Source organism: Canis lupus, chromosome 9 (assembly GCF_048164855.1).
Source record: "Canis lupus baileyi chromosome 9, mCanLup2.hap1, whole genome shotgun sequence".
Classification (NCBI taxonomy): Eukaryota; Metazoa; Chordata; class Mammalia; order Carnivora; family Canidae; genus Canis; species Canis lupus.
The window spans coordinates 37,234,199-37,258,301 of NC_132846.1; the positions used below are offsets into that span (position 1 = coordinate 37,234,199).

The 24,103-nt window shown below is 36.6% G+C and overlaps 2 protein-coding genes across 7 annotated transcripts in view; both read left to right on the forward strand.

Annotated features, from left to right (window-relative positions):
* The first annotated feature begins 391 nt into the window (after positions 1-391).
* MNAT1 (MNAT1 component of CDK activating kinase) overlaps positions 392-24,103 on the forward strand; it is a 189,281-nt gene continuing 165,569 nt past the window's right edge. For 2 of the 6 annotated variants that reach the window (XM_072838839.1, XM_072838842.1), the window contains exon 1: positions 438-673. In XM_072838839.1, coding sequence (XP_072694940.1) covers positions 585-673 — 89 coding nt within the window. In that variant the 5' untranslated portion in view covers positions 438-584. Of the gene's footprint in view, positions 674-24,103 lie in introns of all 6 variants that reach the window. The other 4 variants (XM_072838837.1, XM_072838841.1, XM_072838838.1 and 1 more) reach the window with 4 other exon arrangements.
* On the forward strand, positions 22,072-22,591 carry LOC140640059 (10 kDa heat shock protein, mitochondrial). The gene has a single exon (XM_072838843.1). The coding sequence runs from the start codon at positions 22,118-22,120 to the stop codon at positions 22,424-22,426; it is 309 nt and encodes a 102-aa protein (XP_072694944.1). The 5' UTR covers positions 22,072-22,117; the 3' UTR covers positions 22,427-22,591.

Below are 24,103 nucleotides of genomic sequence, written 5' to 3' on the forward strand. Positions count from 1 at the left end.
AGTGAAAAATACAGCGTTTAACTTCTATATAGACTTACATTCTAGATAATTTTTCCAAATTTTTATCTGCGAATGCATAAGTATTTTCTGTGCTTGCATGACTGTGCAAGTATAAAGGAGAGTATAAAGCACAGGCTATCAAATTGTTCCAAAGAAAATGCCGGTCTGAATTATTGATTATGTACACAGGGCATAAATCTTTGAAATCATGGTAATGCTTCCAGAGAGTACAAGATGGAATCTTTGTTTTTAGAGTTTCCTTGAAAAATACTTCTAGATTCTCGGAGACGGAGCTCTGTGTACAACTTACCATTTTAATAATCCCTCCCTGAAATCTACAGTAAGCAGTGTGTTGGCCTACGGAAGCGAAGACCGAGCCCCCAGCCGCGGGACCAGAAAACTGGCCGCCGGAACGTTTGTGCTGCAGTGTCTCGTCCCCCGGCCGGTGCTCATTCGTAGAGGGACCGCCTCGGCCGAGCGCCTGTTGGTAGGAACCCGCTTGGCGTCGGGTCGGCGGAGGTTTGGGGGTGCTCTGGCTGTATCTGAAGCCGCCGTCGGGGAGCGACCGCGGGAAAGGAGGCGCCATGGACGATCAGGGCTGCCCCCGGTGTAAGACCACTAAATACCGGAACCCCTCCTTGAAGCTGATGGTGAATGTGTGCGGACACACTCTGTGAGTCGGGAGACAGTGGGTTCCGTGGGGGTGAGAGGCGCAGGGTGGGACGAGAGAGCTGGGAGATGGCCTGGCCTCGGCTCGGGGGGGAGGGCGGCGTTCGTTTCGACACTGGGGGGTGGGGAGGGTGGGGAATGGGAAAGGGGAACGTCGTTTCTGTAAAAGGCCCTAAGCCGCCAGCCCTAAGCCGCGCTGGCCTGCTTCGGACTGCTGGGACCCAGATGGAGCGCCCAGCAGTTGTCAGGTTTCCCCCTTCGTAGCCGATGGATTTCCAGACTGTGTTGACTGACCACTGGGGTCCAGACCTGTCGCTGGTTAAGAGCGTGAGGGGAATTGGGAGTGTTAAATTTCACGCAAAATGTTTTTTTTTTTTAAATTTTATTTATTTATTTATTTTTATTGGCGAGGGCGAAATTGCGATGAAAACAAAACTATTTCCGTCTGCAAGCCAGTTTTCCCTGATGGAGTTTGGTTAGATTCTCATCACCGAAAGGGAGAAAGGCTAGATTCTCGGCAGTTAATTTTGGAGATAGAATGATGGCTGACATTTAATGAGCGCACGTTATTAATGTGCCAGCCACTGTTCTGAACCTTTACCGTGAACTGTCTCACTTCATTCCCACGGCAGCCCCCATGAGGTAAGTAGTTGTCGTATTCCCATTTCGCAGGGAAGGAGGCCGAGACTGCTCAAAGTCCCTTATTAAGTGGGCCCTGCTAGAATTGGAACGCAGCATCTCTGCCTCTAGAACGCTCATTTTTGGGAAGGGGACGGGGAAAGAGGTTGAGTTTTGTGTGTTTTGGAGAATAAGTGCAGGAGTTGGTCAGCATGTTTCTTGCCACATTCTTCTGGTCACATGTAGTTCAGTAAAGGTGTGTCTATAAAGCCCTTTGGGATTAAAGGTGATATGTTATGGCGAGCATATATTCCTGTACTCTCTCTGAGGTTTCCTAGAAATAAAAAATAATGGGTAATCTACAGCGTGATAGACTAGGTATTTTTTTTTTTTTTTTAAAGATTTTATTTATTTATCCATGAGAGACACAGAGAGAGAGGCAGAGACACGGGCAGAGGGAGAAGCAGGCTCCATGCAGGAGCCGGAGGTGGGACTCGATCCTGGGTCTCCAGGATCAGGCCCTGGGCTGAAGGCGGCGCTAAACCGCTGAGCCACCCGGGCTGCCCAGACTGGGTCTTTGGGTAAGCAAAACTGGCATGATCAGTTGTAGTTATAATAATTATAAGGTTTATTGTTTAATTGGTACTTTTGTCTTATTTTTATTTTCCTTTGCTTTATCCAGCAAAGGAAATGCAGTAGAAATGTGATTGCCTGGTTTAAGATGAGAAATAAGGTAAAAGTAATCGAGTAGAATGCATGGAAAAGGGAAGTGAGACAAACAGTATATATATATTAAAAAAAATACTAGGTTTTTAGAGAGATTTTGTTCAGTGTCTCTTCATTTTCCAGGATCAGGTTTGTTGGTGCTCAAAGAAAGTGAATTTGCTTTTTTGGAAGGATACTAAATGTAATTTTCTGGTAGACATTTTTGCCTAGTAGAAATGAGCTAATCAGAAAATTTGATTAAAATAAACAGGATTTTTATTAGACAATTATGAAATAATTTATTTTTAATTATAGATTGCTTTTGTTGTATCTTTAGTCCTTTTTGTTTTTTCCTAAGAGTTAAGAATTGTCTAAGTTACTGGGGGCCTGGCTGGCTCAGTTGGTAGAGCATGCGACCTTTGATCTTGGGGTTGTGAGTTTGACACTGTAGGGTGTAGAGATTACTTAAAAAAGAAAATCTTAAAAAATAATTGTCAGTTATTCTTGTGTTTCATTTATTTTGGTTTATTTGCTAACTTGTTAGATATAGACTGCATTTTATAGTTCTTTTTTGAACTATGAACAAAATGAATAAAATAATATAGAATATTGGCTAAGAGAATAAACTTATGATTTTGAATTCTTTGGGCAAATTACTAACTCCTTGTGCTCATTTTGTTACTTGTACAATAGAGATAGCACTATTTATATTACAGTGTTTGAGGATTAAATAATATATGTAAAATATTTGGAGGTGTTTTGTAGAGTTTCTGTCTCTACTGTCAAATACAGTATTTGTTTAATATATACTGGTTATCATATTATCATTATTACTTGTGGAAAGTATGTGTGCTGAGCAGAAATGAAATTAAAACAAGAGTCATTTGGGCTACCATGAAGGACTTGCACGATAATGATTATCTTTAAATGAATTTAATAGACTATAAGATATTAGTGATTAGTGATATTAGTGATAGTAGTGATTCATAAAAGATAAGAAAAGAAAAAAAAGGATAAGAAATATAGGATTATGGAAAGATTAATTAGGAAGGTGTACTGTGGGCAGCCCGTCTTACTTAGCGCCGCCTTCAGCCCAGGGCCTGATCCTGGAGTCCTGGGATCGAGTCCCGTGTCGGGCTCCCGGCATGGAGCCTGCTTCTCCCTCTACCTGTGTCTCTGCCTCTCTCTCTCTCTCTCTGTGTCTCTTATGGATAAATAAATGAAATCTTTAAAAAAAAAAAAAAAGGAAGGTGTACTGTTTGTGGGACAAAATACAGGAGCAAAAAGGAGAAAAGAAGTGAAACTTTATGAAAATACTTCCCTCCTTACCTGCTAATAAATTGAGGAAGCATATCCTCTTTTGTATCAATTCAGTTCAGCAAACACACAAATGAATTGATTACATGTACAGAAAAGAAGATTGGATTCCATGTTTTTAAATTCAAGGATGAGCTTTGTTTTAATTACAGAAAAAGGTAATTTTTTTTCTTTTTCAGGACTACCTGTTTTAAGAAACAGGTCTTTCAAAGAATTCTTTCATAGAATTCTGGAGGTATATTGAATTTTTTTTTAATTTTTTAAAGATTTATTTTTATTTATTTATTTATGATAGACATAGAGAGAGAGAGAGGCAGAGACGCAGGCAGAGGGAGAAGCAGGCTCCATGCCGGGAGCCCGATGCGGGACTTGATCCCGGGACTCCAGGATCGCGCCCTGGGCCAAAGGCAGGCGCGAAACTGCTGAGCCGCCCAGGGATCCCCGGCATATTGAATTAGATGAAGTCAGTTATATCTAATTCTCATTTAACCAAGTCTTTAATAATTTAATTTTTAATCCCAGCCATTCTTGGCAAAACTTGTCTCTGGAAATTTTTCATTCATTCATTCATTCATTCATTTATTTAGATTTATTTATTCATGAGGGAGATTGAGGGGGGTGGGCAGAGGGAGAAGCAGGCTTCCTTTTTTTTTTAAATAATAAATTTATTTTTTATTGGTGTTCAATTTGCCAACATACAGAATAACACCCAGTGCTCATCCCATCAAGTGCCCCCCTCAGTGCGAGTCACCCATTCACCCGCACCCCCGGCCCTCCTCCCCTTCCACCACTCCTAGTTCGTTTCCCAGAGTTAGGAGTCTTCATGTTCTGTCTCCCTTTCTGATATTCCTACCCATTTCTTCTCCCTTCCCTTCTATTCCCTTTCACTATTATTTATATTCCCCAAATGAATGAGACCATATAATGTTTGTCCTTCTCCGATTGACTTACTTCATTCAGCATAATACTCTCCAGTTCCATCCACGTCGAAGCAAATGGTGGGTATTTGTCATTTCTAATGGCTGAGTAATATTCCATTGTATACATAAACCACATCTTCTTTATCCATTCATCTTTCGATGGACACCGAGGCTCCTTCCACAGTTTGGCTATTGTGGACATTGCTGCTATAAACATCGGGGTGCAGGTGTCCCAGCGTTTCATTGCATCTGCATCTTTGGGGTAAATTCCCAGCAGTGCAATTGCTGGGTCGTAGGGCAGGTCTATTTTTAACTCTTTGAGGAACCTCCACACAGTTTTCCAGAGTGGCTGCACCACTTCACATTCCCACCAACAGGGTAAGAGGGTTCCCTTTTCTCCGCATCCTCTCCAACATTTGTGGTTTCCTGCTTTGTTAATTTTCCCCATTCTCACTGGTGTGAGGTGGTATCTCATTGTGGTTTTGATTTGTATTTCCCTGATGGCAAGTGATGCAGAGCATTTTCTCATGTGCATGTTGGCCATGAAAGAAATTGAGGAAGACACAAAGAGATGGAAAAATATTCCATGCTCATGGATTGGCAGAATTAATATTGTGAAAATGTCAATGTTACCTAGGGCAATTTACACGTTTAATGCAATCCCTATCAAAATATCATGGACTTTCTTCAGAAAGTTAGAACAAATTATTTTAAGATTTGTATGGAATCAGAAAAGACCCCGAATAGCCAGGGGAATTTTAAAAAAGAAAACCATGGGGGCATCACAATGCCAGATTTCAGGTTGTAGTACAAAGCTGTGGTCGTCAAGACAGTGTGGTACTGGCACAAAAACAGACACATAGATCAGTGGAACAGAATAGAGAATCCAGAAGTGGACCCTCAACTTTATGGTCAACTAATATTCGATAAAGGAGGAAAGACTATCCACTGGAAGAAAGACAGTCTCTTCAATAAATGGTGCTGGGAAAATTGGACATCCACATGCAGAAGAATGAAACTAGACCACTCTTTCACCATACACAAAGATAAACTCAAAATGGATGAAAGATCTAAACCTTTTTTTTTAAATTTTTTTTAAAAATTTTTATTTATTTATGATAGGCACACAGTGAGAGAGAGAGAGAGGCAGAGACACAGGCAGAGGGAGAAGCAGGCTCCATGCACTGGGAGCCCGACATGGGATTCGATCCCGAGTCTCCAGGATCGCGCCCTGGGCCAAAGGCAGGCGCTAAACCGCTGCGCCACCCAGGGATCCCTGTTTTCATTTTATTTATTTATTTTTTTAAGATTTTATTTATTTATTCATGAGAGACACACAGAGAGGCAGAGACACAGGCAGAGGGAGAAGCAGGCTCCCTGCAAGGAGCCTGATGTGGGACTCGACCCCAGGTCCCCAGGATCACACCCTGAGCTGCAGGCGGCACTAAACTGCTGCACCACCAGGGCTGCCCCCCTGTTTTCATTTTAAACGTGTGTAAGACACAAAGTCGAATAAACATGTCCTGATACATAAAAGTCAGTATTTTGGCATATTTACTTAAGATCTTTCTCACTCTGTTTCTTCCCTTTTTTCTCTGTTCCTGTTTCTCTCACCTACTTTTTTTTTTTAAGTATATGTGCTGCTGAAGTGAGCACTCTCTCACCTACTTATGAGTTACTGTGAGTTACTACTATGAATTTTGCTGATTGCATCTCTGTAGTATTAATATGTTCCTCCATATTTTCTTTTTTTTTTTTTTTTTTTTTTTTTTTATTTATGATAGTCATACAGAGAGAGAGAGAGAGAGAGAGAGAGGCAGAGACATAGGCAGAGGGAGAAGCAGGCTCCATGCACCGGGAGCCCGACGTGGGATTCGATCCCGGGTCTCCAGGATCGCGCCCTGGGCCAAAGGCAGGCGCCAAACCGCTGCGCCACCCAGGGATCCCCATATTTTCTCTAAAGTATTAGTTATATTTAGAGCTCTATTAGATTAAGGTTCAATTTATTTATTGTTGGAAAGAATGATTCATAAGTGGCATTTATTTCTTTTAACTGATATTCTAGGCTTATATAGTATCTTTTTGTAGAATAAAGTGTCAGGGATCCCTGGGTGGTTCAGTGGTTTAGCGCCTGCCTTTGGCTCAGGGAGTGATCCTGGATTCCCGGGATGGAGTCCCACATTGGGCTCCCTGCATGGAGCCTGCTTCTCCCTCTGCCTGTGTCTCTGCCTATCTCTGTATGTCTCTCTCATGAGTAAATAAATTAAAAAAAAAAAAAAAGTGTCTCATTTGGGCAGGCAAAGTATGAAAAGGCACTCATTCTAGGCAAAATAATTTGAAAAAGAGGACTTTCTAGGTATATTGTTAATTTCTAATTTTCTCTTGTGGAAAGAGAACATAATTTTTTTTTTTAAGATTTTATTTATTTGAGAGTGAGCACAATCAGGGTGGAGGGGCAATGGGAGAGGGAGAAGCAGACTCCCTGCTGAGCAGGGAGTCGGAATCAATGTGGGACTCGATCCCAGAACCCTGAGATCATGATCTGAGCCAAATGCAGATGCTTAATCAGTTGAGCTACCCAGGTGCCCCAAGAGAACATACTCTATTAAATTCCAGTCTTTTGAAATTTTCTGAGAACTTATTTATAATCCAGCAAATGGTCTATTTTGGTGAGCAATCAATGTATGTTTGAAAAGAATGTTCTGTGGCTGTCGGGTGTAGTGTATTATAAATCTCAATTAGGTCAACTTGGTTGCTAGTGTTACTCAGATCTTATTTTGTCTACGCATTTTATCAATTACTCCAACTAGATTGTGGATCTGTCAGTTTTTCCTTTTAGTTCTGGTATACTTCATGTATTTTGAAGCTCTATTATTAGGTATAGATATTTAGGATTGCTATGTCTTCCTGATGACTATCTCCTTTTGTCATCCTGAAATCTCTTTTTGTTTCTTGTAGTACTCTTTGTCCTGAAGTTTCTGTCTGAATTAAATAGTTATGTTAGTTTTCTTATGCTTACCATTTGATAGTATATCTGCTTCATCCTTTTACCCTCAACCAATGTATGTCTTATATCAGTAGTTAATGTCTTGCTTTTTTTAACCTGGTCCAACAATTTCTGCCTTTTAATTGGTGTATTTGTCCCTTTATATTTAATGTAATTATTGAACTCATTGGGTTTAAGTATACATGTTTTTCTTTTGGTTTTTGTTCTTTTTCCTTTCTTTATTTTGATTAATTGGGTATTTTAAAGTAAGTAAAGTATTGCTAATTGGGCCAATTAGCAATAGCTCCTTGTTATTTTAATATTTTTAATATTTTTGAGTGGTTTCTGTAGGTATAACAATGTATATCTTTATCAAAGTCTATTTAGAGTCAACATCTGACACTCTATTTTTTACTTCCTATTTCATACTTCACAAATGTGAACAAGGTAATTCTGTTTACTCACCTATCTCATCTTTTATGCTGCTGATGTATCTTTTACTTCTATAAATGATTCAGTATTGTTATTTTTGCTTTAAACAGTTATCTTTAAGGAAAAGTATAAAATTAAAAAATAGTCTTTTTAAAAATACCTTTATTGAGATATAGTTCACATACTATAAAATTCATCCACTTTATTTTATTTTAAGATTTTATTTATTCATTCATGAGAGACACAGAGGGAGAGAAGCAGAAACATAGGCAGAGAGAGAAGCAGGCTCCATTCAGGGAGCCCGATGTGGGACTTGATCCTGTGACTCCAGCCAGGATCATTCCCTGAGCCGAAGGCAGACACTTAACAGCTGAGCCACCCAGGTGTCCCAAATTCATCCATTTTAAGTGTACAGTTTGTGGCTTTTAAGCATATTCTCAGAGATATGCATCTATTACCATAATCAACTTTAGAACATTTTTGCCACTCCCCCCCCCTTTTTTTTTAAAGATTTTATTTATTCATGAGAGATACAGAGAGTGAGGCAGAGATACAGGCAGAGGAGGAAGCAGGCTCCCTGCAGGGAGCTTGATGTGGGACTTGATCCCAGGACTCTGGGATTATGCCCTGAGCCATAGGCAGACACTCAACCACTGAGCCACCCAGGTGTCCCTATTTTTGCCACTTCATAAAGAAACCTCTCATCACTTAGCCATCACCCTCCAAACATTCCCTCTCCCCTATTACCCCTCATAGCCTGAGGCAACTGTTAATCTTACTTTCTGTCTCTACAGATTGCCTGTTCTGGGCATTTCACATAAATGGGATCATTCAATATATGGTCCTCTTTGATTGGCTTTTACTTAGAATATTATTTTTATGGTTCATCCATGTTGTAGCATGTATCAGGACTTCATTTCTTTTAGTTACTAAGTAATATTCCATTATGTGGGTATATCAGATTTTTTTTATCCATTCATTAGTTGATGGACATTGGGTTGTTTTCATTTTTGGGGTATTACGAATAATGTTGCTGTGAACATTCATGTATAGATTTTTTAAAAAAAGATTTATTTATTTATTTATTCATGAGAGACACAGAGGGAGGCAGAGACATAGGCAGAGGGAGAAGCAGGCTCCATGCAGGGAGCCTGATGTGGGACTCAATCCTGGGTCCCCAGGATCATGCCCTGGCCTGAAAGCAGCCGCTAAACTGCTGCGCCATCCAGGCATCCTATCATGTACAGATTTTTGTGGAGACAAATGATTTTGTTTCTCTCAGTTATGTATTTAGGAGTATGATTTTTGGATCATATGATAACTAAGTTTTACTATTTGAGGAACTGCAAGACTTTAGCAAAGTGGCCACACCATTTCATATTCTCATTAGCTATGTATGAAGCTTCAGTTTCTCTACATTGTTTGCCTCCACCTATTATTTAACTTTTTTTTGGATTATAGCCATCCTAGTGGATGTAAAGTGGTAAAATGTAGTCTTTTATATTCACCTAACTTATTTACTGTTTTTGGTGTCTTCCTTCTTCTCTTTGGATTTGATTTTACAGTTGTCCTCGTTTTCTTTTGCCTGAAGAATTTTCCTTAGCATTTCTTGTAGTGTAGATCTGTTGGTGAATGATTCTCCTAGATTTTATCTGAATGTGTTTTTATTTGGCTCTACTGTGTGAAGGATATTTTTGCTGAATGTGAAATTAGAGGTTGGCATTTCACCACTTGAAAGATACCATTATTTTCCGATCTCTGTTGTTTATGATGGGAAGTTAGCTGTTACTTGTATCTTTGGTTCCCTTTACATAACGTTTTTGGGCTCCTTTTAAGATTTTTCGCTTTGATTTTGGTTTCTGGCAGTTTGAGTATGTTCTAGCTGTGTGTGTGTGTGTGTGTGTGTGTGTGTGTGCGCGCGCGCGTGCGCGCGCATTCTATTCATCCTAGTTGAGATTTGCTGAGCTTAGATCTGTAAGTCAGTATTTTTCATTCTATTGGAAAATTTTAGTGATTCTGCAGTATTTACACTTTTTTCTAATTTTGGAACTCCAATTACATGTATGTTGAACTCTTTTATGTTCTGTAAGTCCCTGTGGTAACAATTTATTTTTCTTTAGTCTTTTTTCTTTCTGTTCTTTACTTTCTGTTGATCTATCCTCAAGTTCACTGACTTCCATATGCTATTTCTAATCTTCTGTTTAGCTCATTCAGTATGTTACTGTACTTTCTGCTCTAGGGTTTTCTTTTTTTTTAAATGCTTTAAATCGCTCCTCAAGTTTTATTTTTTTTATTTTTTTAAATTTATTTATGATAGTCACAGAGAGAGAGAGAGAGAGAGAGAGAGAGAGAGGCAGAGACACAGGCAGAGGGAGAAGCAGGCTCCATGCACCGGGAGCCTGATGTGGGATTCGATCCCGGGTCTCCAGGATCGCGCCCTGGGCCAAAGGCAGGTGCCAAACCGCTGTGCCACCCAGGGATCCCTGCTCTAGGGTTTTCATCTTATTTTTTTATGATTTTCATTTCTTTTATTAGATTTCCAATTTGTGCATTAAGACCATATTTTCTTATAGTTCCTTGAATGTATTTTCCTTTAATTTTTTGAACATATTTTGTATTAATTCTTTTAAAATATTCATAATAGCTGATTTTAAAGTTTCCATTTGCTAGATCCAGCATCTTTGCTATTGCAGGATTGGTTCCAATTGATTGTTCTTTTTGACTGTGGGTCACATATTTCTTTTTCCTTTTTTGGCATGGTTAGTACTTTTTTCAAATGTGAACTGGATCATGTAGATGCTTCATTTTAGAGATCCTGGATTTTATCTTTCTGTGTGTGTGTGTTTTAATTCTGTAGGTAGTTCATATACTGGCTGATCACTTTGAACTTTGTAAGATTGGTTTTAATCTTTGCTAGGATGGATCTGCAGAGAGCCCGGTGTGTTTCCTTACTTTAGTTCAATTCAACCTCCAAACTTTTTTCCTTGCAAAATTTGTTTGGTCTTGATTTGAAGCTTTGTGAGGGGAGTCTGGAATAAGTCTTATTCTAGGATCTGGTCTTTACTCTTAGTTGGTGCATTTTTGTGTCTCAGCTGGATGTCTAAAGTGTTAAGGTGTAATGTGGCATCTCTACTCTGGATGGGTGGGAACCTCAGAGTATATCTATTGCTCTTTTTTTTTTAAATAAAGATTTTATTAATTTGAGAGAGGAAGAGAGAATGAGCTGAGGGGGAGGAGGAGGGACCAGCAGACTCCCCACTGAGTGGGGAGCTCAATGTGGGGCTAGATCTCAGGACCCCAAGATCATGATCTGAGCCAAAATTAAGAGTCAGATGCTTAACCAACTGAGCCACCCAGGGGCCCCTCATACACCCACCACTCTTAATTACTCTATTGCTCTCTCATTCATTGTCCTTTAAATCTTGATTGATTTTTCCCTACACATGTATAGCTGTTTTTTGGCCAAGAACTTATGGGGGTTTCCTATACAGACTTCTGGACTTTCTGCTTTGCATTTTTCAGGCATATCAACTGCACTGAACTCTACTTTCTGACTCTTCAGTTAAGCACAACTACTGTGCCCTTCTCAAATTCTGACTTGTTGGGCATGGTCATGGAAATTGTTCTAGGTAGAAAACTGAGGCAATTGTAGGGCTCACTTTGTGAGTTTCCCATCTCTGAAGGATTATAGTGTTTGTGTTGCCTGTTGTCCAATACCTGCAAATCCATGTCTCATACATTTGTTTGTTTGTTTGTTTGTTTTTTTTGGTTGCTCATGGTGGGAATACTAGTTTGATATCAGTAACTCCATCATGTTTTTAAGGAAGAGCTGGCCTTACTATTGTTGAGTCATTTGCTTTCTTTAATCTTAATTCTATGTGTACATGTTCATTTTCATTTTCTTTTTTTTTTTAAGATTTTAAAAAATTTATTTATTCATGAGAGAGACACACAGAGAAAGGCAGAGATATAGGCAGAGAGAGAAGCAGGCACCATGCAGGGAGCCTGATGTGGGACTCGATCTGGGACTCCAGGATCACACTCTGGGCCAAAGGCAGATGCTCAACTGCTGAGCTACCCGTGTGTCCCTACATGTTCATTTTCTTACCTCAAAATTGGCAATTGCTTGTACCTCTAGCATTTCTTAGTAGTTTCTAATTGTCTCAGGACTTCAGCTTTTTCCCTAATACTCTTCTAAGCATTCCTTTTTTCTTTTTAATGAAGTGAATGTTTTCAAGTTGATTAGAATATAAGGTTGCAGAACAGCTCTAGAGAATTAATGTCTTCTGAATGGTATTGCAATGAACATCTCAAGATCATTTTCCTAAAGGAGATGGTTTTTGCTTTCACTACATATGTGAGTTGGTATCCCTGTATATTTTCATAATCTAAATCTATTGACTAAGAAAGCACACTGAATCACAAGTTAGAAAATCTATGTCCTAGGGGTGCCTGGGTAGTAAAGTTTGTTAAGTGTCTGACTCCTGGTTTCTGCTCAGGTCATGATCTCAGGGTCATGAGCTAGAGCCCCACCTGGAAGCTCTGTTGTAGAGTCAGCTGAAAATTCTTCCATTCCTCTATCCTCCCACTTGTGCTCTCTCTCTCAAATAAATTAATAAATCTTTAAAAAAAAAGGAAAAAGAAAAACTTGTTTTGGGATAACTGGCCAATTTTATGTGAGCCATTTAACTTTAAATAGTTCATTTGTTTGGAAAAGATAATTTTTATTTCCCTTTAATCTCTTAAAATTTGGATAATTTAATTCATAGTTATAGATAGAAGATTATTGTGGTCAGTAGTTTAGGTCTTTTCTTTGACTTCACATCATTAATAAGACTTTCATAAGATACGAAAAATTTAGTCATTTCCTTGATTGTAATTGTTCTTTTCCAATATGGGGGAAAATTCTGATCATTCTGTTTACAGAATATGAGTACTTCCCTATGGATTGATTTTGTCATGGCTGTGATATATATTTTTTGGTTTGACCAGAAGTGATAATTAGTGTACTTTAAGGTACAGTGTGTGCTAATATACTTACTTCTTTTCCTTTTTTTTTCTTTAAAAGATTTTATTTATTTATTCATTAGAGACAGAGAGAGAGGGTGAGACACAGGCAGAGAGAGAAGCAGGCTCCTCACAGGGAGCCTGATGCGGAACTCGATCCTGGGATCCTGGGATCACGCCCTGAGCCAAAGGCAGATGCTCAACCTCCTGAGGCACCCAGGTGTCCCTTCTTTTCCTTATCTAGTGGAACTTAATATTATAGTTCTTTAAAATTATGGTTACTAATATTTAGTAATTATGTTATTTGTAATATGTCTCTGTATGTGTATAGAGAGCCTTACCTTATCTCCATGCTGCTCCTGTTTTCTAATTTTTTTCTTATGGGGAATCCATTTTAAAGATTCATTTTATCTGCTGTATCATTTTATTTTATTTTATTTTATTTTATTTTATTTTTTTAAAGATTTTATTTATTTATTCATGAGAATACACAGAGAGGAGAGAGCGAGGCAGAGACACAGGCAGAGGGAGAAGCAGGCTCCATGCAGGGAGCCTGATGTGGGACTGGATCCCAGGTCTCCGGGATCATGCCCTGGGCTGAAGGCAGCGCTAAACCGCTGAGCCACCCAGGCTGCCCTGCTGTATCATTTTAAAGATTCACTGTATCTGCTTACTATACATATGTGTATATACATATATATGTATATGTGGGGTTTTTTTTTTTTTTTTCTGTTTTGGAGGAAAACTTTTGTGAGGTTTTGCCTGTATGTGTCAGAAAGTTTCATAGGGGGATCCCTGGGTGGTGCAGCAGTTTGGCGCCTGCCTTTGGCCCAGGGCGCGATCCTAGAGACTCGGGATTGAATCCCACGTCGGGCTCCCGGTGCATGGAGCCTGCTTCTCCCTCTGCCTGTGTCTCTGCCTCTCTCTCTCTCTCTCTGTGACTATCATAAATAAATTAAAAAAAAATAAAAAAGAATATTTAAAAAGAAAGTTTCGTAGGAACTTTGGCTTCATGAATGGACATTCTTTAGGATTTTTTTTTTGTCTAGAAGTTGTATTATCTATTTGTGTTCCAAGACTCAAATGGATCTATAAGATGTTAACACTTATTTGTTAAAATAAGTTATTTTATTATAATTATTATTTATAATAATAATTATTAATATAATTATTATTTATAATAATTATAATTATTATTTATAATAATAATTATTAATATAATTATTATTTATAATAATTATAATTATAATAAATTATATTATAATTTATTGCAAATTATTTTTGCAAGAACCTGAAACAGTAGCACACTAGTTTCATTTAGGAATACAAGTTTAAACAGACAGAATTAATTTATTTTCTTACTGTCTTTTTTCTGCTTTGGGCATAAAATGTTATGTCTAATGAATGTATACTGATCGTCTGCCTGAGTTTGAATCCTAGGTTTGCTCCTTATTAGCTGTGTGATTGAGGGAAAATTAGTTATATATATATATATGTGTGTGTGTGTGTGTGTGTGTGTGTATATATTTTTTTTTTTGTTATATTCTTTAAGGCTTTGATTTCTCACGTGTACAGTGAGTTTATCAGTAGCCTTTACATCACAAGATTACTGTGAGGATTAGATTAGACACAGTTCAAGTAGATTTAAGAATTCAGGTAAATTTAAGAGTAAATTTAATCTATAATCAATTACAAAGAATTATTTTTAGGACTCTAAATGTAAAAACAGACTATTTAGGTAAGGTGTCAATCTTTTTGGCATTTTACTTCCTGTTTACTTAGCAGCTAGTCCTGAGACAGTAAATAGAATGAGAATAATTGAAGGAAAATTTAACCTGGGATGTTAATGGTTTTATTCAAGTTTCAAATGTGTTAAGTCTATTTTCAAAGGGAGAAAAGACTCAATAGTAATTTATTAGTTATTGCTTACTAATAAATATAAGTTTGCACTCTTTCTTATACATTCAATAAAATTTCCAGACTCCTGAAACCCATGCTTGCCTCATCCTGGGAATCATCTTGAGTGCCTAATTAAATTACAAATTTCTGGGCCCAAACATAGATCTTTAGGGGAGAGACCTTGTATTTTTTACTGTCTATCTAGGAGAGTCTTGTGGTTAAGCAATGTTGGAAAACAAGATGTGAAAATACAACAGTGAGTGTGGCAGACATGGTTACTGCCTACATTAGTTTTACAGTCATTAAAAGGAAATTAAAATTTTTATAAGGAAGAAAAGGAAAGTGTAGAGTTATAAAAATATTCTCAGGATCCCTGGGTGGCGCAGCTGTTTGGCGCCTGCCTTTGGCCCAGGGCGGGATCCTGGAGACCCGGGATCGAATCCCACATTGGGCTCCCAGTGCATGGAGCCTGCTTTTCCCTCTGCCTGTGTCTCTGCCTCTCTCTCTCTCTCTCTCTGTGACTATCATAAATAAATTAAAAAAAAAAATTCTCTGTAATTAAGGTGGATAGTGGGCTTTGTGCTATTTGTTAAACTATTTGTTTAAAAAATACTATTAAAGAAACAAAAACCAGGGGTGCTGGGTGGTGTAGTTGGTTGAATGTGGCACTCTTGGTTTCAGCTTAGGTTATGATCTTGGGATTGTGAGATCAAACCTGGTGTCCCGCTTTGAGTCTGCTTGAGACTCTTTCTACCTCTTTAGCCCCTCCCACTCGTGTTCTCTCTCTCTCTCTCTCTCTCTCTCTCTAATAAATAGATAAAATCTTAAAAAAACAAAAACAAAAAATGGAAACCTGAAATCCTGAAACCTAATTGTCTTTGGAGAGGCAAATGTTTTTTTGGGATATAGCTCAAGTTATGATTTTTTGCAAGATTAACATAAAGGGAACAAAAAAGTTTAGGTGGTTCAAAATGCATAAATATTTTTGTGAAGCAGCCACTGCAGAGGAAATAACTAAATATTAGTACCATTAGGAAGGTGGAATGTGATATCTTATTTGGGTGTCATGCTGAACATGGAAGCTCGTGTAAAAAAGTACATCCCTCACAGTGCTATTTGTTTTGTCAAAGATTGATAGGAAGTTGGCAAACTCAGTTAATTTAAAATTGGAAGGAGTGTTAGCAGTCATCTTTTTAGTTCTATTCTACACCTGTCCCCCCCCCCCCCACCCTTTTCCTTTAACAGATGGGAAAACTGAAGCCTCTGTAAAATTAAATGTTTGCGTTACCTACCTGGTCAGCTCCACTTTTTTCTTTCTGTGTAAATCCCAGTTAAGAATTATTCAATTAAATTTTAATCACGTTTGCTAATAAAATTCTTATTGATGTAATGCAACCAGGTTGGAGCTCAGACCGTTTGAAAAAATGAAACTACTATAATATCAAAGCAAGATTGATACACTTAGAACAATTTTCTATTTATATTTTAGTTTCCAGGATGCTAGCATTAAAAAAAAACTTTAAATGTTTGATAGTGATTTTTCCACCAATCATGTATTTTGCTGTATCTTTTTATTTATTGATAATATAAAAACAATGTCATAGTATTTGGCTTTTGAGGTATAAACATGCAAATTAGAAAACCTAAGTGTATCGTATTATACGATGAAGTGATTTTGAAGGTAACTAATTCTATAGTATTTTTATTTTGCACATTTCATTTTTTGATTTGTATCAAAAATATATTCTTGTACAAATGTTTTCTCCATAAAAAGACAAGAAAATGTAATATTTACTGGCCTTTGTTACAAATGTTTTGAAGTATTAGGTTTTCTTTCATTCACTGTTAGAATTTATAAAAAACCAGAATTTTGAGATGAAGAGAAATGGTTGTATACCTCATTCAATTTTCTTTAGAACACAAATATGATAGTGGCTGTATCATTGAAAATTAATGAAGGCTCCATCAATATGGTGCAGTGCCTCTGCATCACTGATTTATATATATTTAATGAGTCTGCTATCCTAATTTCAGGTAACTGAAGCAAACTGCATCTAGCACTAACTCTGATTTACTTACAAACAATTCATTCCATTAAAATATAAATGTCTTGAAACCTACCAATATTAAGGATAATTTCTTCATAAATAATTTTACAGTGTTTACTTTCAGGCTATAGCTAAGTTGTCTCTTAAGAGAGCATCATTTTTTAGGACTGTTTTCGATTATGTTACTGAAATATGTCTTATTTGATCTTATTTCTTGTTACTGATTTGTGGAATTGGAATAGAAAATATGGGAGAAAAACTTTAAAAAGTTATAAGATTGTGGCGTGACGGGGCAGATCTTACATTTTTGAGGTCTGCTGGAGGATATATGAAGAACATTTTAAGGGCATATTTCTATATACTTTGGCATTAGGAATATAACTTTTATTTATTTTTTATTTTTTATTTTATTTATTTTTTTTGGAATATAACTTTTAATATTTATATTTATCTTCAGTCTTATTTTAAAATGCTTTATTTTGAGATGTGTATTGTGTTAGTGTATTGAAAAGATAATATTAAAAAATGTTTCTAAAAAATAAGACATTTCTGACAACAGAAAAATATTACATAATATTTTTACAGAGCAATTTATTTTAATTTTTACCTTCTAATTCTTGTGATTCTATTTAGAAATAAATTTTGTATAATGTGGTTTTTATGGAACTGGAATTTGGTGAGCTACATATTATTTTTAAAAAGTGCTCATATTGCCAGTCAAATTAATACATAATTGATATCTTATAATTTATTTATTTATTTATTTTTTATAAGTTTATTTTTTTTTTAAAGATTTTTATTTATTTATTCATGATAGTCACAGAGAGAGAGAGAGAGAGGCTCAGAGACACAGGCAGAGGGAGAAGCAGGCTCCGTGCACCGGGAGCCCGACGTGGGACTCGATCCCGGGTCTCCAGGATCGTGCCCTGGGCCAAAGGCAGGCGCCAAACCGCTGCGCCACCCAGGGATCCCTATCTTATAATTTAATAAAATATTTTGTTAGTTGATGAAGATTCTTTATCCGTATTGCTCTGTGCCTAATCAGATCATGGTAAAGGGAGCGAGTTTCTTTAGAAAGTTGAGGTTGATAAGTGAAATTTTAAAGACAAAAAATTATTATTTTTAAGGTCGTTTAAATATATTTCTAAGATCTAAACTGTAATATATTGTAATAGATGTCTCTGCATTATTTGGATTATGATGTCTTATTTCTTATAATTGTATTTGGCTTATTCATTAATATTTAATTCCTTATGGAGGTTAATTGCAAAAAGCAGTTTATGTAATGTGTTGTAACTAAATGCAAAAACATACAATTTGAAGTAGGAATGGTGTCAATAATAATAAATTGCTACAGCTAGTATAAGTTTAGTGCTTTTAATTCCCTCTTGGGAAAAACATTATTTGTGCCTCCTATTTGCTTTATATATTTTGGGTTTATATTATTTGGAATTAGAAACTAGCATGTTATGTGTAGAAGTTAGAATGTAATAAGCTAGAAGTTACTTAAATCATGTAGGCCAAGTGGATTGATGAATAAAATACCTCACAGAAGACAATTAAATACTTATGTAAATACTACAAGGTGTTTTGTTTTCTGTCAAAAGGAAGAGTCAGAAATAGTACTTTTTGGCTATGTTCTGTTTACTAGCACTGTTCCCAATTACTGTGTTCATTTATGGGTTTTTGGTTTCTAGATTTTGCTTATAAGAGACATGTTGGTCAGTGGTTAAAAGCATTTCACTTTGAAATCAAAGAAACTTGAGTTAAATCCTTGTGCTACTACTTAACTAGTGACCTGCAGCAAAGGTTTTTTGACTGACCCCTAAGTTCCTAAATCTTTAAAATGGTGCTTAAAAAGGGACGCCTAGGTGGCTCAGTGGTTGAGCATCTGCCTTTGGCTCAGGGTGTGATCTCCAGGGTGAGGGATCTGCATCAGGCTCACTGCGATGTCTATAGGTCTCTGTCTCTGTGTCTCTATGAATGAATAAATAAAAAATCTTTTAGAGAAAAATGGTACTAAGAATAATGCTACCTGTTTTACAGGCTTGTTGTTAAGATTAAGTAAATGGCAACTTGTACAAAGTTGACTTGGCATTTTTATGCCTGGCATATAGCCGCTAATATTTATTGAGTACTTATTGTTATTATTATTAAGAGTGGTAATGTCATTCTTAACTTCTGTAATGTTTCTTTCTGAAAAATTAGAAAATAATTATAATAATAGAGAATCTTAAGTGTGCTGAGAGTACTGGTCAGTCAGATGTATTCATAGCAGTTTCTGTGCATATGTATTTTTTTTGAAAATTAATCACAAATTGGATTGTGCTGCATTAATTTCTGTGCAGTTATTTCATTTATCAATATATTTTGGATAACTTATATTTGAGCATATAAATATGTGTACTTTTTTCATGGTTGCAGTGTATTCCATCTTTTGAGAATGTTTTGGTCTATGTAGCCTATCATATATTAATGGAAGTTTTGGTTGTTTTCCAGATATTCAATATTACAGTTTTTCAGTGCACATCCTTATTTTTGTGTATATGCAAGTATATAGGGTAAATTTCTAACAACAAAATGTGTATTTAAAATTTTTTTAGATCGCTTCTTGGCCTTTTGGCTAAGATCAAATGTAAAATGTTTTTAGATATCACTAATTTTTTTCTTTTTGTTTTTACTTGTTTCACCTTTATTGAGGTGGAATTGACATTTATTAAACTGCACATATTTAAAGTGTATAATTTAATCAGTTTTGACATATTAATAGACCCATGAAGTGATCATTACATTAAGGTAAATAGTTCTGTCATCCTCTGAATTTGCTTATGCCTTTTTGTATTCTTTTCTTCCCTCTGCTCCCATCTTTAGGTAGCAACTGATTTGCTTTGCTGTTATTTTACATAAACTCATATAGTCTGTTTTATTTTTTATTTTTTGGCTTGGCATCTTTGACTCCATTATTCTGAGATTCTTCTATTTTATTGTATCAGTGATTCATTACTCTTTATTACTGAATAGTGTTCTCTTGTATAGATAATACTAGTTTGTTCACTTACTAGTTAATGGACAGTTAGCTTGTTTCTGATTACTAGCATTACAAAAGAGCTGCTATGAACTTTCATTTAAAGACTTTGTATGGGGACGCCTGGGTGGCTCAGTGGTTGAGCATCTGCCTTTGGCTCAGGTCATGATCCTGGAGTTCCGGGAGTTCCAGGATGGAGTCCTGCATCTGGCTCCCTGCAGGGAGCCTGCTTCTCCCTCTGCCTGTATCTCTGCCTGTCTCTCTGTGTCTCTCATGAATGAATGAATGAATGAATGAATGAATAAATAAATGTCTTTAATAAAAAAAAGTCTTTGTAAGAACGTGTTTTTGTTTCTCTTGGGTAAATACCTACAAGTGGCATGTCTGGGATTGTATGATAGGTCTATGTTTAACTTTTTAAGTTTCATAGTTTCTGATTTTACATTTAGATCTGTTATCCATTTGAAGTTAACTTTTGTGTACAGTGTGAAGTTAGGAGTGCTCTTTTTATTTTTTTTCCTATGAGGCTATCCTCAAATATATCCAGGGTATCTGGACTATTTGTTGAAATGAATTTCTTTTTCATGGGATTGCCTTAGGATTTTTGTCAAAAATCAATTGGCTGAGTAACTGTGGGTCAGTTTCCAAGCCCTCTGTTTTGTTCCACTGATTTATACCTATCTTAGCTAGTACACCAACGTGTTTTAATCATTGCAGCTTCAAAAAAAATCATTGCAGCTTCACGGTACGTCTTGAAACTAGGAAATATGAGTTCTCTTTGTTTTTTATTTTAAAAATTGCTTGGTTATTGGAGGTCCTTTGCATTTCTATATAAATTTTAGTATCAGTTTGTCAACTTTTGTAAAAATATCTGCTACAGTATTGATTGAGATTGCTTTAAATTTGAGAGTTGTCATTTTGACAATGTTGAGATTTGTCATCTTGACAATATTGAGTATTCAGATCAATGAATTTGATAGGTCTTTTCATTTATATAAGTCTTTAATTTCAAAAATGCATTATGGTTTTCAATTAGAGGTTTTGGACTTTTATTATACTTTATATATTATATTATTATATATAATATTTTATATATTATATAAACTTTTATTATGTTTATTCCTAGATAATTTTTATTTTTTTGGTTCTATATGTGCTGTTTTTTTTAAATTCACTTTTCAATCATTTGCTATTAGTATGTAAGAATACAATAGGTTTTTGTATATTAACTATATCCTGCAATCTTGCTGAATTCTTTTATTCTAATAGTTGATTTGTAGGTTCCCTGAGATTTTCTTATTTATTTATGTATGTATGTGTTTATTTATAGTAATTTCTTTTTTTTTTTTAAGATTTATTTATTTATTCATTTAGAGAGAGCTAGAGAGAGGCAGAGACACAGGCAGAGGGAGAAGCAGGCCCCATGCAGGAAGCCCGATGTGGGACTCGATCCCGGGTCTCCAGGATCACACCCCCGGCTGCAGGCGGCGCTAAACCACTGCGCCACCGGGGCTGCCCTGTTTATAGTAATTTCTACACCCAATGTGGGGCTTGAACTCACAACCCCAAGGACAAAAGTCACATGTTCTTCCAACTGAACTATCCAGGCCCCCCTCCCCCCCATCCACCCTGAGATTTTCTTTTTTTTTTTTTTAAGTATTTTTTTAAAATTTATTTATTCAGAGAGAGAGAGAGAGACTGAGAGGCAGAGACACAGGCAGAGGGAGAAGCGGGCTCCATGCAGGGAGCCCGATGCGGGACTCGATTCCCGGGTCTCCAGGATCAGACCCCGGGCTGCAGGCGGCGCTAAGCCGCTGAGCCACCGGGGCTGCCCTCAACCGTTTATTTGTATGTTAATCACTGTGAAAGCCTAAATCCAAGAGAGCTCCCTATGATCTAGCCTCCTGATCTTCATGCCCTTGTGTAATTTTTCCCCAAATGGAATTGCTTGGGTGACCAGTTGAATATGGCAGATGCGAAGGTTTGTCATTTCCAAGGTTAGGTCTTAAAAAGACTCTGGAGCTTTCTCAGGGATCATTCGCTCCCGGGAAGCACAGTTTCGCTGTGGTGAGCAGACAAAGGGAAAGGCTCATATCATGAGGAGCTGAAGGCTTCTGACAACAGCCATGGGAATAAGCTATCTTAGATTTTCTGGCTCCAGTCATGTCTTCAGATGACTGCAGCCCTGGCTGATGTCTTGACAAATAACCTGCCACTGGATTCTTGACATTCAGAAACTGTGTGAGATAATAAATATTTATTATTTTAAGTTTCTAGGTTGGAAGGTATTTTGTTACACAGTAACAGGTAACCAATATAATAAAACTTGTATACTATTAGGGATTCTTTTTATGATAGTGGGGATATATTTCTAGGGTCCTGTGTCAAGCCATTGTCATCATGTAGAGCAGTGTTTTTTACTCAAGGACATATAAACTACGTTGATTCAGAAGTAAAGTAATCGGCGAGTGGGACTGCGGCGGCCGGAGGCATGGCAGGGCAGGCGTTTAGGAAGTTTCTTCCCCTCTTTGACCGGGTTTTAGTCGAAAGGAGTGCAGCTGAAACTGTAACCAAAGGAGGTATCATGCTACCAGAAAAATCTCAAGGGAAAGTGTTGCAAGCAACAGTAGTGGCTGTTGGATCGGGTTCCAAAGGAAAGGGTGGAGAGATTCAACCAGTTAGTGTGAAAGTTGGAGATAAAGTTCTTCTTCCAGAATATGGAGGCACCAAAGTAGTCCTAGATGACAAGGATTATTTCTTATTTAGAGATGGTGACATTCTCGGAAAGTATGTGGACTGAAATCATTCTTTCTTAAAACGGCATGAAGCGAAGCTGCCCATTCCAGTGAAGTTGTGAAATCTTGCATCATGTAAATAATTTTCATGTCTCTCTTTTATAATAAACTAATGGTATCCAAACTAAAAAAAAAAAAAAAAAAAAAAAAAAAAAGAAGTAAAGTAATCTAGAGAGAATCAGTTGATGCTGTTTATTGTAGCTGTAAATTGCAAAGGTAAAAAATTTATTATCTTGTCAGCTTTGATAATAAGTCAGTGTTTTTAGTGAAAACCTTGTAAATTTCCTATCATTGACTAAGGTCTTGAATAAATTTTATTAAAAATCCATGAAATAGCAATTTGAGGAGCTAGTTCTTTATAAAAATAGTTTAGTTAGTTTCTTTATTTTTAGTATGCTTCATGCCCAGCATGGAGCCCAATGTGGGGCTGAACTCATGACTGGCAGAGCAAGACCTGAGCTGAGATCAAGAGTTTGATGCTTAACCTTAGATTATTTGATAGACTATTTAGTGGAATATGACATGAAAGGTGTAAGTTTTGTTGATTTCTGTATAGTACAGTATGGGAACCTTTGTTTATAATGAGTCTGTGTCATTGAGAAAAGTTTCAGTTATATTCAGCCAGCACACAACCAGCATACACATTTGCTGAAGACATATTATAGAAAGAGTAACATAAAAAAGTTTTTAAAATGGAACTTCTGCATTTTGGAGTATGCTACAGTTGTCTGGAAAATTAACTGTCAGATAATGTATCATTACTTTTGGAACATGCCTTATTGTACGTGAAATTCTGAATTTATATAGCAGATTAATTAAGAAGTGATTTTTCCCATTACTAAAGAGGCTAAATGTTCAGAAGTGATCACCAAAGAATTTCTTTAAATACGATATTCTTATGTTTTACAACATTTTATGGATTGCTCATCATTTAACAGTTAAGCTAAAGGATGGAAAAATCTTGTTGCCAGTAGTAGGAACTTTTTCCAATTGGAAATCAATTAAAGTAAAATTAAAGGAAGTCCAATTTTTTAGGGTTACTGGAAAGATATAATTTGACTCACTAAGGTGACATTCATGTTCTCTATATACCTGTAGCCTAAAGCTGTAGTCTTCTGGGAACTTTAATTATTAATACAAAAATGTGTTTTTATAAAATATAGTTGTGTTTCCCTTAATACCATGTAATTTCCTTTTAAAATGTGTAAATGCCCTTGCAAATTTTTGGACGAAATCTGTTGTACTCTTTTGTTGTACTCTTTGGAAGTAAATGGTTTAAAAAGTATTACACAGTTTTTCTTCAATTTAGTTCTGTCTTATTTAAAGCATTAGTATAACTGTTTCCAAAGGGTTCCTGGCTTGCTTAGTTGGAATTGCATGCCACTCTTGGTCTTGAGGTCATGAATTTGAGCCTCATGTTGGGTGTAGAGATTACTAAAAATAATAAAAAAATAAATAAAAAAAAAATAAAACATTAGTATAACTGTTTGACCTGGACCGGAACTTGATTTTAAATTGTTATCAGCTGTGAATTCTCTAGTGATTGGTTCTCAGATTTCACTAAGCAATCAGGCTATATGACTTATCAGTTTTAAGAAATCCTGTGCAGCTTTCTGCTAATACAGAAATTATTCAGACATCTAACACAGAGCTTCAAGAACATGAAAATTTCTTGTTTGAAA

Coding starts and splice junctions, on each gene's coding strand:
- LOC140640059 (XM_072838843.1), top strand. CDS start 22,118: ATGGCAGGGCAGGCGTTTAGGAAGTTTCTTCCCCTCTTTGACCGGGTT.